The 15,691-nt window shown below is 48.2% G+C and overlaps 1 protein-coding gene across 5 annotated transcripts in view; it reads left to right on the top strand.

Annotated features, from left to right (window-relative positions):
* ntn2 (netrin 2) overlaps positions 1-15,691 on the top strand; it is a 60,102-nt gene that overhangs the window by 5,616 nt on the left and 38,795 nt on the right. For 4 of the 5 annotated variants that reach the window (XM_036946498.2, XM_090202229.1, XM_036946497.2 and 1 more), the window contains exon 2: positions 9,600-10,772. In XM_036946498.2, coding sequence (XP_036802393.1) covers positions 9,704-10,772 — 1,069 coding nt within the window. In that variant the 5' untranslated portion in view covers positions 9,600-9,703. The remainder of the gene's footprint in view (positions 1-9,599; positions 10,773-15,691) is intronic. The other variant, XM_036946499.2, reaches the window with a different exon arrangement.

The raw sequence follows: 15,691 nt of genomic DNA on the forward strand, positions 1-15,691 counted from the left end.
CAAGTCAGAACTAAATATTTTCTATGTGATTATTTTATATGAATACAAGTTTGAAAAAAACATTATTGACAAAAATGATTGGCAAGTTTTCTTGTCTTGGCAAGCCTGATTTGGCTGATATGGCACTGAGCATGAGTCCTATGAAACTATTCACCTCGCAATTATAATTAGGAGGCCCGGCTTTTTCTCAACACTCACATCCTATAGAGTATAGGCTACATATTACAGACTAGCAGTAAAAAGCAGACAAGCTGCTGGGAGAAAGAGTTACACCACAACTGCAATAGATTCCTTATCTTAAATGCTTCGATTGAGCTAAGGAATGGCCCTATTAGAGATTAAAGAGTGTCAGCCACTTGACCCACTTATCCTCATTCTCCTGGCAAATTGCTGGAAGCCATCCAGAAAGATGGTGTTGTTGATACATCCTTAAGTTGTTCACTCAGATAAAGAAAACGTTGATGTGGTTTTAACTGTGGAATGTGGCAACCTTATGAGCAGGATTGTCTGGTCAAATGCAACAACGGCACTGTTATTCATATAGGAATGTCCGTACTTGTTTTTGTGAATTAATCATAGTCATTTAATTGCATCATGTTATGATCCATCAATAACACACAGTCAAAGGTTGAGCCAGGAGTCACCAGGGCTCAGGCACACGGGTGTGTAAGCTAATCCACAGGAACTCACTCCAGCAGGTTTATAAACTCCTTCTGGTGGTGTGTGTGTGTGTGTGTGTGTTGTAACGTAAGCAGATCATTTTCTCTGTGCTTTTCAAGGCAGGATTCCTTGGGACTCTTGGCTCCGTCCACCTGAACGAGTAAAGTCAACACATCCAATATATTTTTCTTCTCTGGTTTGAACAGCTTGAAGGGGGGAAGGAATGCTGCTGGTTCTTTTCCCCCCACTTTTTTTTCTTCTTTCGGTGGGCCTGAGACAGCTGTTGGTTTGCAGAGATCAACATTTGTCATCCTTAACAAACGAAACAAGCTGATTGGAGTGTTAAGCTAAGTCCACACATTTGACTCAACTTTGACCCTTTATGGAAGAACAGCCAGTGAGCCCGAGTATCGCAGATTCATCTGATTCATATCTGAACCTATTCATCATCTTTGGCTTTAGCACCAAAAGGGGAATGCCCATGTAGTTCTTTTTCCCCCAAATCCACTGCATCATTTTTATGCTGTGTCTAATGGTTTGGCATTGGCCTTCAAAAGTGGCTTTTCACAAGGAATCAGAATGGGCCTACCTCTGCTCTTCCTCAGTTGTAACTGTTGACACTGCACACAGAAATTTAACTCTTTACTAGGGAGATGGTGTGTGGGAATAGATAGATAGATAGATAGATAGATAGATAGATAGATAGATAGACTGGTGGCAGTGTGATGAGTGACCATCCTTAGCACCCAACCACACCACATCTCCCTTTCACCTTTTACATTGGAGGTGGGAGGAAAGACAAAACACTGTCTCTTCTGTCTTTTATAAGTGTGTGTCGGTGTCGGTGCAAGCCGGACGCCCCTGTTTAACTGCTGCTCGTCATTCGTCAGTGTGACGCCTCACGCGCCCCTTCCCGTGGGATGATCCCGGGCCGAGATTCCGAAGCTCCATCCCACCGCTCCCCGCTCCCTGCCAAGTCTGCATGTGTCAGCAGCACACATTTCCTCCAGATGCAGAAGGGTGTGTGAGGTCTGTGAGTGTGCGTTTGTGCTCAGGGTGTTTTGACCACCCTGCTATCTAAATCATTTTAAGGTTGAACTCTTGTTTTATCTCAATTATCAATAAAGAAAATGCCATTAGTGTACGCATGCAGGTGTTTTAGTTCTATCTGAAGGAATCCAATACTTCCTTTGGTCTGGGGTGAGTTGTTGTCGACTCACTCGCTGTCGACAGGCACCGCATGTCTGGCCTTCCCAAAGGTACAACAACCACATGTGTTCGCCCCATAGCCCCAGCTCCAACTCATCTCAATGACAGCCAGTCAGCATGTGGGCACAGGGGGTTAGGGGGACACAGGGAAACAGGGCCAGTAAAATAGCAGGTGACTGTCATAAACAGAGCCTGGCTATCTTCTCTTTTCCTCTGGCCCCCGGGGGGCTGCCATGGCAACATGAAGGAGCAGACCAGCTCGGTGGACCGGGAGGGCCTCTCTCCCTCTCTGTCTCTCTTTTCCCTCCCCTCCCGGCCATAACTCACCGCTGTGCAGTGTACCATTACCCTGCTCCAGCCTGGAAAATGGACATCACCATTGAGCTCTGTGTGGAAAGGGAGGGAGAGAATGGGAGGAGTAGAACGAGAGAGGTGGAGAACGAGGGATAAGGGGAAGGGTGGGTTGTCTGATGATTCAGCCCCTGCCTTCAAAAACGCTGGCACCCCTGATAATGTATGGGGCTCCGTGTGTGTGAATGAGAGCGCATGTGTTTGTCTGAGTGTGTGTGGTGTGCATGCCCGTGCCTATGTGTGAATGAGAGCGTTTGTGTGAGTGTGTGTGTGTGTGTGTATGTGTGTGGTGTGTGTGTGTGCTTATGTATGTGAGCGCTAAGAGCATTTTGAACACTTAATAAAATTATTTGTGGTATCCCCCCGTCAGTTCAAAGTGGCCCAGCTAGCTCTGGCTGTGGGGAAGTCTCTTGTACAATGGAAAAAGCTTTTTTCCTGTTGGAGGGCTCGGGGAGAAACCGCAAGCCTGCCTACCGCAGAGCCAACCATCAAAGGGCTTTGAAGCACACACCTCAACCCCCCCTCTACAAACCACTTCCCACTCCCTCTGATCCAGGAACAGCTCACCTGGCACTTCTGACCACCACGTCCGACCGTACCATGGTTACACCCCCCCCCCCCCCCATGGGAAATCAAAAACTCCTCGTAGCGTCCATGAAAAGCCATGTATGAAAGACATCTAAGGTGGTTCCTCAATCCTCACCTAAAGCCTGTCATCCGGACCCAATATGTTGGAATAGGCCTGTAGGCCTTACACATGGAGTTGTCACTGATGTCTCCTTATTGTGAGATCTTCATTTAGAAGATCCGGATGGGAAGTCTCCTGTCTTTTCTCTGACGTCTCACACAGCAGTGGGTGTCATCAGTCCCATCTTGAGAACACATGTAGGGGGAAATATATTTCTTTTTTTAAAAGCGGATCACAGCTTGACACAGGCTATAAATGCTTTTGGCGAAGGCCAAACCGCCAGCACATTATGAAATGAACAAGCCTCTATCTCCTCATTAGCCAAGGTATATTTCTCCCTGATTCCCGTATAAAACATGTTTCATATGAAAGGTATGTGTTCTGTGAAACTCAGGGATGAGCTCAAGCCCTTATTCTTTCCCAGACTCCACAGTTAAAATCTCCATGTCCTCAAACCAAGATGGGGTGGGGGGATTTGTAGGCCTATTTTAGGATGGCAACAATTTATAGTTTGGAAAGGCAGTATTACATTGTATCGCTCTCTTTCTCGGTCTCTCTTGGTTTCTCTCTCTCTCTCTGGTTGCAGTTGTTCTATCATTCTCTTGTTCTTTGACCCCCCCCCCCCACACATACACACACACACACTATCTCTTCTCCAAACTCAATAAGCTCAAAGGAGGAAGCCATTCTAAACCTAGTGTGTGTGAGTCTGTTAGTAGCAGGGTGAAAGGTCAGGTTTGTGTCCTCTAAGTCTAACACCCCCCCTTTATGGTATGGGTTATGATTGGGTGGCTGTAAACTGATCCTAGATCAGTGATAAGGTACTTGTACCCAGAGCAGTGAGTCATGTATGATGTCAGGGACTCGAGACCTAAAACTTCCTCTCGGGATCTCTCCATGGTACTGAACCACGACATCACGGAGTCAGTTAGGCCACTCTATAGGCTACCGCACATTACATCAGAGTAAATTAGGTAGATCAGCATATAGGGTCAACCTCATCCCCACGTCAGGTTGATTTAAGGTCAGTGATGCATTGTTCCCCCTAATGGTGAAGGCTAGGATTGGAAAGGGAATGCGGATCCTAGATCTTTGCATATGGGCATCTTAAGGCTTCCTCTCGTTTGGCTGGGTGTTTGTGTATGTTGTTTCTATTTACCTGATGTTTGCTAGTGTATTTGTTGGAGTTCGTTGTCCCTAAGCAAGTGTTAGTACAGTACTTTGCTTGTTTGTCCGTCTTGATGTGAACAAATTAACCTTTTTCTGACACTGTTTCACCCATGAGTCGACCTTGCGCCATGTTTGCAGTCTCACATCCCTCCCTTTCCACGCCACAGACTCTTACTCACAGACCAAAAACACCAAATTCACAGAATGAACAGAAAATACCCCTAATATCAGCCTCCCTTTGTAGTGGAGTGTAGCGCAGAGAACCCCAAGCTTAGTACAGCTTCCTGTCTGGATCTATGAGAAGTAGCCTGACCTGCCTCCTCTCCTCTACTCTTAGTAGTTCTGGATCAGGTTCTGTTTTAATAACTACTGGAGAGTAGGCTGGGCCGCAGCGGCTGCATTCCTCTCCTGGGCGTTCTCGCTCTCTTAGAATGGAGAGGGAAAGAGAGAAACTGCTCTCTGCCCCTGAAAACCACCTTCTGTGGCACACTGTGTGTCTCTTTGTGTCAGAGATAGTCCCCCAGCGCTGGACTCTATGGGGGAGGTTCCCTCCCTTTACAGTTTTGTCATTTAGCAGATGCTCTTATCCAGAGCGACTTACAGTAGTTAGTGCATACATTTTCAAATTTGTTCGTTTTCTCTCTCTCTTTCTCTTCTGCTTCAGAGCAGGCGTGAGACTTTTCAAAATTGGTCAGTGACCCCCCCTGCTAATGACACGCTCAGCTATGAGAGTTGACCCCTTCTTGCCGCTGTTCCTCTCCTGCTCTCTTGTTCACTTGTTCCATCATCGGATTGGGTTTGTGCCACTAATACCCTATTGCCTGTGGACTGTCAATCACGTGTATTTACCCTGTGCGTGTGTGTGTGGTGTGTGTGTGTAGGGGATTTGCTCAGTCAATCAACCCCACCCATTTAAATGCATACGCTGCATCTCCCATAGTTATGACTGGACTCTGATAGACAGTGTACAGTAGTGCCCTCTTGTTCACATTTAAAAAGTCCTCCACGGTTGCCACAGCTGCTAACAGGCCAATCAGGGATTACTGTACACTGGGCCCAGTGACAGACAGACATTGGGGCACCCGGCCTAGCCTCCTCCCAGGGTCATCTGAGTGGATGAGCCCCAAGGAGATCCATTCAGCCTCGTGGTGAGAGGGCCACCCCCCCAGCACACTGCCCCAGCAGTGGGAGTCCCTGACTGGGCTACGAGGTGGATCAGCTGTCCCTCTCCCCCTGCACCCCTCTAGTTCTCCCTCCCCCCGGTCCCCCACGCCCAAGCCAAATAAAGCCTCTCAGCACCTCCTGTTTTCCTAATCCGTGAACTCTGACAGAGGAGCTGCGCTTGAAAGAGACACAACTCAACATGGGATGATCTCCTGGTGACGGGAAAGCTGAAAAAACGCTCCCCGGAATTTCGCAGCCAGGACCACCCTATTCCTCTCTCTCCTATCACCCCCCCCTTATTGTTGATTGAACCTCTTAGGCAAAACCTATTGGATCAGTTCCAATCACATAAACACCCTGATATTCCTTGTGACATTGCAGGACCTTGCAGAACCAGAATCAGCAAGCGGCTGATAACCTGTCATGTATTCCATGCACATAAAGCCATATATCAACCTGGGGAAATAAATTGGTTAACCTCTCGGGACTCGGAAGCAGTAAAGCATCTTGTCACGTGCAGTGTTAGATTGCAAGCACTGGCCATTTCAGTCCTTACTGAATGACTAGGCACTTTAACCAAGTGGGTGGAAATACTGTTGTTTTCTTTTGAAGTAGGTTTGTGTGTTTAGGCGATTCGATTTCAATTGAACCTGTAAGCCTAGCACATGACATGCGGAGCGCTCCACTTGTAAGAAGTAGCCTCTCGTTGGTAGTTAGCCGTAGTTAGAGTCAAATAGCAAAGCGTTTCTGTGTGGTATTCCTTACTCCTCACAAACATTCACACTGCTGTTGCTACTTCAACCACATTTAATTAGATACAGCGTCTGCCCCTGTCGAGAAGAACTTGTGGCTTGTGGAAAAGCTCTGTCAATGCTGAGAGCAGCAGATCATTTCTTGCTGAAGCTCAAACTTACCCGAGTGTTTCGGAGAAGTCAGCCTATGTCTCTCCGCTGGCGTCTCGGCTGAGAAGTTTGTGGAATTGGCACACACACTTGTCAAAATTCTACAGAGAACAAGCAAGCTGAACAATGTCAGTCAGTGACGTTTACATACCAAGGACAGTCTTGTTCAGAGCTAGACTAGAGCTAGACTAGCGGTTAGCTTGAGTTGTTAGCTGTAGTGTATGCTTTTACTGTTAGCTTATGTTTTGAAAAGCTAACACAGAGTTGCTATTTTTGTATTTTTTTATTTAACCTTTATTGAACTAGGCAAGTCAGTTAAGAACAAATTCTTATTTACAATGACGGCCTAACCCGGCCAAACCCTAACCCCCAAAACTGGCACAATTGTGCGCCGCCCTATGGGACTCCCAATCAGTGCCGGTTGTGATAGAGCCTAGCTAGCTAGTGAGTGTTCTTTTCAGGGGGAACTGTTGAGGTGGAATTAGAGCGGCAATAGCACTGTTCCTCCTCTGTTTAACCTATGCGTCTCATCTGCCAGACGTGCTTGACAGCACCAGACCGCTGGAAGAATCTCCCGGCAGGCCGAGCAGAGCTGTGTGTGGACCACACCATATTTAGTCATCCACAGGCCGCCACAGACCAACGATGTCGTCCTCCACCTTAATCTGTCTCCCCCTGTCTCTCCCTCCTTTTTTTAATCTCCCTCCCTCTACTCCCTCTTTCCATCTCTGTCACTTCCCCCTCTCCTTCGCTTTCCTTCTCTCCATCTCTGTCCTCACTCGCTCTCCCTTTTAGATGTCTCTGCCTTATCACTGTCACTCGTTCTCTTTCCATCTCTGTCTCTTCCCCCCTCCCTCCCTCCCTTCCTCCTTCTCTCTGCCTCTTTCAGTTATTTGTTTTGCTCTATCACTCAGAGACACTTTCCACCCCACTTTGTACCTCTCTGCCTTTCCAACCATGCTCCCTCTCTCTCACTGTCCATCTCTGTAATAGTCACTGCAGCCCCCCTCCCTCTCTCTCTCTCTCTGTCCCTCCATCTCTCACCTCTCCCTCTCTCCGACGGGCGCGGCGCTGACGGAAGCTGGACCGCGATGCTAATGAGTTGCTAATTCCATCAGCAGTCTCCTCCTGTGGGCCTGACCTGGCTGCCTGGTCTGGCTGCCAGGCTTTGATGATGGAGTGCCTCCAATGATGTACTCCCGCCTGCTCACCCACTTTAGCCTTTCCCCTCAGACATGTCCCATTGATCATAGTCTTCCGCCCGGCACTCCTTGCCAAATCATTTATGAACCAGCCTCGTTCCATTCCTACTCTCCATTTTTCATTACATGGAATTTTATTTGATGTGAGGTGGACAGGTTTTTTTAGGTGCTCGGATGGCTGTGAGAGCATTCCATTCCGTACTTCAATTTGGCCTTAAGTACTGGTTAATGTTTGGGAAGCAAAATAGTTGGTTTGTTTATTTGTGTGTCGCCTTTCTAGGTCCAAAGACTGTTCGCGAGAAAGTCAAATCATAGTTTACTTTGTTCCCATAGAACATTGTTAGGGAGATATATGTAACCACTCTCCCAGAAATGCACAAGAATGCATGTTTTGCGGCCAAGTTAAAATAAATAGATAAAGAAGTTGGAACAGAAATTTCAATGGTTTTCTATCTCGCTATCTCTATCTCTTTACATTTTGATGATCCTCTTTCCGTTCTTACCACGCACACACACACACACACACACACACACACACACACACACACACACACACACACACACACTCACACACACACACGCACACACACACACACACACACACACACACACACACACACACACACACACACACACACACTCACACACACACACACACACACACACACACACACACACACACACACACACACACACACACACACACACACACACACACACACACACACACACACACACACACACCTCCAGCCAGAGGAGAGGCCAAATGGTAGAAGCTTAAGCAGTTGAGTAGAAAAGAGCGCCCCTATTTACCGGACGACTGGGCTCTTTCTCCAGTGTTCTGAGAGTTGCTAGCTTTGGAACCCCTAAAAAAGAAAAGAACAGAACTTTTGTTTTTCGACTCATTTTAACTCGCTCCGTCTGCCTTCCTCCTCGACTGAAGTGCAAGGCAGATGCAGGCTTTTGTTTAGCCAAGGAGGGGAGGGATGCCCAATAAGAGGAGTGAGAGGAGGAGAAGGGGGGGGGGGAGAGAAAGCAGGGGCAACAGTTTCATTGTAGCTTAATAAATTCCTTGCAAAGACGATCGGGGCGCCTTCTCAACCTCTCGGCTGTCTGTCTCAAATGGGGTCCTTCCAGGCTTGACACCCCGGCAAATAAGGGTGGGATTAGGGAGGAAAAGCCCCGGGCTGTATACATCTCTTTTCTCCCTCCCTTTCTCGCTCTACCCTACATCTTTCTCTCATTCCCTCTCTCTCTCGCGCTCCTTGTCTCCCTCTTTCCCTCTTTGGAAACGAGAGGCCCCTGTCTGGTGTGGAGCCCATTTGAATGATCTCATCCAGGTACACTGACAGTCTGAGATTTATAGAGACCTTTCAGCCCAAACCAATGGCTTTGTTACAGCCAGCTCTGCCAATGGAGCCTTCCAGGAATCTGCCTCTGTAAAGAACACGTTGTTGCCATTGTAGCCCTCATATAGCTACAGTACCTCGGTACATGTCCAATGCTTTATGTTCAAATGGCATATAGCGTTGCACTTGCCTAGTGGGGAAATAAATACTATATTGTGTTCAACGCTGTGTACAGCTAGTTATTTGTCTTTAGTTCCTCTTTAGGTCAGTGTTCTTTTACCGTTGAATTGGGGAGTTGGCTAAGGCCAAGTGTGGCTGACGGCTCTGCCCGTATATTTTGAACGGGGATTATGGGGTGACTTCTGCCGCGCGCGCCGCCGAAGCACGACCAGAGTGCCTCGCCACGACCTGAATGGAGGTGCTGAAAGAGTAGCGCCATTGAAATTCAGGACTCGGTCGCTCCGGCCCCGGCCCCAAACATCTAAGATCTCTCTTTATATGGTCACTCTCTTTCTCTCTCTCACTCACTCGTTCTCCCCCCCCCCCCCCACCCCCCCATCTCTCCCACTACCTCTTTTACAGGCTTTTAGTTAATGAAAACACTCCATTACTCATTATAAGGCCCTGAGGTGTTTTGACATGTCACAAACATGATATTTAGCTCATATGAGCAAGCTTACGGATATAGTAGGGTTGAATTGACGACAGTAAGATGACTGGAAGTGTTTTGGACGATTGGACGTGTCCACAATAGCATGAGGATATCTACATGACTGAACTGTGAATATTTTCATCAATAAGCAGAGGTCAAAAAAGTTGTTTGTTGCTTTGAATCCTTTTATGGCAAGCTCTGGCACTTATCTCTCCCTCTCTCTTTTCTTTCTCTTGTTTCTCTGTTTCACAGGACAGGCTGCGGTGGTCACGGTCACCCTAAAGGAAGGGTCTCCTTCCACTCCCCCTCTCACACCTACACATACACTCCCTCGGACACACACCCACACACGCAGGATGAGGGAAGCCTGGAGGTGCCTGCTGGGGCTTTTCCTCCTGGCATGCTCCGCCTCTCCCGCCTCCCCTAACGGTGCTGCCAATCCCTTCGCTGGGCAGCAGACACCCCCAGACCCATGCTATGATGACGCGGGAGCTGCCCGCCGCTGTATCCCCGAGTTCATCAACGCCGCCTTTGGCAAGGAGGTGGCCGTGTCCAGCGTGTGCGGCCGGCCGACGCCGTCCCGCTCTTGTAGTGTGGTGGAGCGCGGTGATGAGCGGCCCTCAGTGCGCACCTGCCAGATCTGCGACGCGGCGGACCCGCGGCGTGCCCATCCGCCCTCCTACCTCACTGACCTCAACTCGGCCCACAACCTCACCTGCTGGCAATCGGAAAACCTGCACACCTCGCCGCACAACGTCACCCTCACCCTGTCGCTGGGCAAGAAGTTTGAGATCACCTACGTCAGCCTGCAGTTCTGTTCGCCCCGCCCTGAGTCACTGGCCATCTACAAGAGCATGGACTATGGCAAGAGCTGGACGCCTTACCAGTACTACTCGTCCCAGTGTCGGCGCATGTACAACCGGCCCAACAAGGCGGCCATCACCAAGCAGAACGAGCAGGAGGGCCTGTGCACCGATGGCCACACTGACCTCTACCCTCTATCCGGGGGGCTCATTGCCTTCAGCACTCTGGACGGGCGGCCCTCCGGGAAGGACTTTGACAACAGCCCTGTGCTCCAGGACTGGGTGACAGTCACTGACATCCGTGTAGTTTTCAGCCGGCCCCAGCTGCCACGTGAGCTAGGGGCAGGAGGAGTGGGGATAGGCGGGGGAGGCCGGATTGACGAAGACCCAATGGTACCGTCCACGTCTCTGCCGGCATACTTCTACGCGGTGGGGGACTTCCAGGTGGGCGGGAGGTGTAAGTGCAACGGGCACGCCTCACGCTGCCTCAAAGACAAGGAGGGCAAGCTGGTGTGCGACTGCAAGCACAACACGGAGGGGCCCGAGTGCGACCGCTGCAAGCCCTTTCACTACGACCGGCCATGGCAAAGGGCCAGCGCTCGCGAGGCCAACGAGTGTCTACGTGAGTCACAGCTCTAATCAGCATTTTCTATCAGTTTTGATTCTGTTCTTTTCAATTTGGCTAATTTCAACCATTTTTTACTCTCTTTGCATTTGCATTGTTGAATGTGTAGATTCATTAATTCAATCACACCTCATAACTAGAAATGTATTATTTAATATGGCAATGTTAGACAATTCATACACACACACACACACACACACACACACACACACACACACACACACACACACACACAGATTCTTGAAATGTTTGTGTCAGCATGGATTGGAATTCTTCAGTCCTCATGCAGTTTTTGAACAGAGGAAGGTGCTTGATGATCTGTGTCGTGGATTTACCATGTATTTGTGTCCTGCAACTTAGTTTTTTTGAGCAGTACAAATCACTCATTATAGAAATATCTGGTCTATGAGAATACTCATCAATTCAATGGCCACCATGTTGAAAGGACCATGACATTTTTTGAGCAGGGTCTAGTCCTTTACTTATCTTTCTATATCCAGGCACCCTCTCTATCTCTCCAACTCTCTCTCGCTCTCTCTCTCTCACCCTCTCTCCCTCTCTCCCCGCCCTACCCTTGAGTGAAGGAGGTATTCTCTTCCAGTGACAAGCTACTGAATGCGTCTCAGAATTCCTAATGAGGGAATGTGCGGGATGGGGATTGAGCCCTGTTGCACACCCACCCATCAGTGGGCTTGTGAGGCGAGACGGGCCCAACACAAACACACGTCTGTCTGGGATTCTGTGTGTCTCTCTCTCTCTCGCCTCCTTCTCCACATTATCCTCCCAAACGCCTGTGAATAATGAGTAAATTGTTGAAATACAGGTGGCAGTTCCTTTATGCGACAAGTAGCATACCATTTTCCCCCCTTTAAATATGGACAAAACATGGGTAACGTTAACTTATATTTGAAAAAAGCACATGGTGGTGTTTCTGGGTGGATTCAGCTTAAAACCGAATTAGTCATGTTCGGTATTATTAATTATAATCCCCCATTTTCCCTCTAATTTCAACAGCTCTTTCACTGAAGCTATATTAAAGAGTTTGATTAATGCTCAATCTGTGTTCCATCTGAGGTTGCTGTAATGGTCTCAGCATTGCAGGTAAAGTTAAAATATGATTTTGACAATAGTAAGGCTAGATGTGTGTGCTGCCTGAATACACAGGATGACCTGCTGTTGACACAGTTGAAGATGAGGCTGGAATGTTCGGGTGGCCAATGCCAAATGCAACCCATCCCCAACCCTACATTGCCCAACAGATTTACAGTACACCGAAATGCAGCGGCAGTATTTGTGAGTTCTGTTTTCTTAGCTCTATATACAGGACTCCTGAACACTCAACCCAACCTGATGTTTTCTTAGCTCTATATACAGGACTCCTGAACACTCAACCCAACCTGATGTTTTCTTAGCTCTATATACAGGACTCCTGAACACTCAACCCAACCTGATGTTTTCTGGGCTCCCCTCTGAAGTAAACACGCCCCCTCACGAACAAGTCTAAACAGCGAATGACAACAGTTCGAGTTGTTGGCACACCACGGCAGCTAAGTCATCCAAGAATGTAATTTGGCAGTGATTGCCATTACTTCAAGACATGTATTCAAAAAAGAACCATCCAGACACTCTCTGAAAGCTTGGCAAGTGAAATTGCAGTAATTTTAGCAGATTACCTTTTTATGGGATTACTGCGTTTTATGATAAAGTGAACACAGATTTTTTTAATATGTCAAATTCGGTTACTGCTTGTCAGTAGTGATACTTTAAAAAACGGGCAGAGGTGGAACCCAATTCAGGTCAATTCTGCTTGTCATAAAAATGTGTAGCCATTGGAAAATAACACCGTATTAGAAGCCACTGTCCCACGTTTTACCTTCCCCGTAACTAAATACAATTACAGGCGAGTAAAAAAAAAACAGGAGTAAAACATTGAAAAACAGTGTATATTTTTCTAACATGTTGTAATTGCCAGCGCTGCTGGCCTGAAATCATATTTAGCGTTGAGCAGTGCCAGATCTGCTTAAAAGAGAGTGACAGGGCCAGAGGAACATAGCTGGGGCTATTGCAGTGCTGGTCCAAGGAGCGGGTCTGTTTCTATTTCCCCCCTCACTGACAACCCCCCCCCCCCCCCCCTCAAGACCCTCAACCCTGTGCCTTTATAGTCACACCCGCCTCGTAGCCCAGCACCCTCCATTCCTACCCTTGATTATGTTCTCTAACTTCCCCCAAATCTCCACCCCTCACGCTCTCACTGTCTCGCTTTCTCTGCGCCCCGTTGTCCAGCTCCTTCTCCTACACTCTTACTCGCTTGACTTACTCTCAACCTTTACCACCGCCCCCACACCCGACTCTATCCCGTAACTCCCTCGCTCTTCCCCTCTCCCCACCCCTCTCCTGTTTGGGAAACGTTCCACCTGCTTCCCGTAGATCCCTCCTCAGTGGGATTGATATGTCACCTCCGTCCATTACTCTTGGACTAAATGCCCTGTGCGCCGCGGCCAACACTGATGACCTCATCCCAGCGCTGATACAGGGCAGTAAAAACCTAATGCATGCTGCACGCTATACCTGATCACAGATCAGAGGGGACGCCAAACCCACATGTCCCTAATTACAATGTTCCAAAAGGCCCTTTAGGGCTCATTCTAGAATGACCCCGCCACAGTGCTGGTTCCAAAATGTCCTCAAAAGTGTGCTGGACTACGTTTACAAAAAGACGTCCCCATGGCACACTGAAGCTCATTCTTAAGAGTGTCCCCTCCCTTTGTTGGTCCTCGGCTGGCTTTTTCCTTTTTGGCGCTGCAGAAAGCAGCGGGCCGCACAAACGAGCCCTGTAGGACACCACCGCGTCAGCAGCAGCAGCCGTCTGTGGCGCCGGGCCGAGGTGTGTGTATTCAGTCTGGGAGAGGGTGTGAGATTGGCACGCTTTGGAGAAGCCCGGGTCCCCAGGTGTCACCGGAGCCCTTCTCTGGGTCGCAGGGCTATGGGACTCCGGGAGTGTTTTTTGGGGGGCGGGCTGAGGTCATGATCCCCTGTGGGGTGATGACAAGGTTAAGCTGACGGGGAGATTCCCCTGGGGGGGGGGGGGGGGTGTATATGTTTTATTTTATTCTAACAAAAATATGCACTGAGTATACCAAACATTAGGAACACCTTCCTAATATTGAGTTGCAGCCAACAAGTGACATCGATAAGGGATCATAGCTTTCACCTGGATTCACCTGGTCAGTCTGTCATGGAAAGAGACTGTTCTTAATGTTTTGTGTACTCAGTGTATATTATATTGTATATTATATTCAACAACAAAAACATGTTTTCCATTCATACCATTTGAAACCAACACAGCTGTGTTGCTGAAGAGAAAACACGACTTAGTCCACATGTTTATGTAACACGTGCATCGTGCCCCATTAGTGTTTTTACCTTCTTGCCTTAATCATTATCGTTCATTGAGATTATTAAAAGATACTTTGAATCCCCTTCCCAGTTCTGAACTGAGTCGAGAGCTTGTATGGTGGTGTGAGCCAAGCTGAGCTGTCTCTCTAGTCCTGTTTGATTGTTCACGGGTCTCGCTAATGTTTGACATGCGCTTCGCCGAGATTACTGTCTGGGTTTTTGGCAGGCCCAGGAACCGTCTGCAGACACAAACCAGCACACACACGCTCCCCGCCCGCCCCGCCGCCCCTCCATGAATCCTGCCCACAGACACGAGTTTACAAACCCAGAGCCATAGCAGTTTGCAATCGAAGCCAAAATAGGAGAGTTTGAGATGGTCTGTTTTTCTAAAGGAGATGTCATGGAAAAATTGTCTGCTTGGTCTCATTCAGAGCCAAAAGATAAAATGCGGTCGGGAACAGGTGAATAACAAGTGTCAGATTACTTACTGCGATAGGATGGTGCATTGGTGTGACGGTGGTGATGGTGTTATGGTTATGGCATGCTGGTAGTACAGCGTTACAGAGCTATATCATTACTGAGATGATATGGTGGTATGAGAGCCTGACTGGCACGTTATAGTGTGACGCAACGGCTTGTAATGAAGTTGACTGTTTAATTTGACTTTGATCACAATGTTTTTGTCGGACAGAACAGTTAACAAGTACGGTGGTGGCTTTTGACTGTCAGACTACATAACTATATATTTTATTACTTTGTGGCCATACAGTCCTGGCTCTCTCTGCCAGTGTCACCCCTGCTCGGCCATACCCTGCCCAGGTCTGCTCTTTGGCCCGCCAGCCTGTTCTCTCATGCTATTCCTTCTCATTAGTGTAGACTAGAGTCTACAGACCATGCCGGCTTCTGCTAGGCTCAGCCCTCTGTAATCCAGAAGTCCACACTGGGAATCACAGTACAGGCCAGACCCCACCAGCTCTAATGGACTCGACAGGCCATGACTGGATACTTAGAGCATGAAGCACATGACTTCAACAATGTGCCTAGCATTTGTCTGAAAGCAGCTGAGATAATGAGAGTGCATCACATATGTGAACAGTACGTACAGTATGCATCACAGGAGGTTGGTGGCACCTTAATTGGGGAGGACGGGCTTGTGGTAGTGACTGGAGCGGAATCAATGGAATGGTATCCAATACATTTTTTAAAACATTTTTTAAATTTAGCCTTTATTTAACTGGGCAAGTCAGTTAAGAACAAATTCTTATTTACAATGACGGCCTACCCCGGCCAAACCCGGACAACGCTGGGCCAATTGTGTGCCGCCCTATGTGACTCCCAATCACGGCCTGATGTGATGCAGCACGGATCAAACACGTGATTTCTAGGTGTTTGATGCCATTCCATTTGCTCCGTTCCGGGCCCTTATTTTGAGCCATTCTCCCCTACGCAGCCTCCACTGATACATCCATTGTTCTGGACAGACTAAATCCATGTAGTCTGTCCAGAACAATTCCTCTTTG

This window comes from Oncorhynchus mykiss, chromosome 16 (genome assembly GCF_057628025.1).
Source record: "Oncorhynchus mykiss isolate SJ-2025 chromosome 16, ASM5762802v1, whole genome shotgun sequence".
In the NCBI taxonomy this organism is placed as follows: Eukaryota; Metazoa; Chordata; class Actinopteri; order Salmoniformes; family Salmonidae; genus Oncorhynchus; species Oncorhynchus mykiss.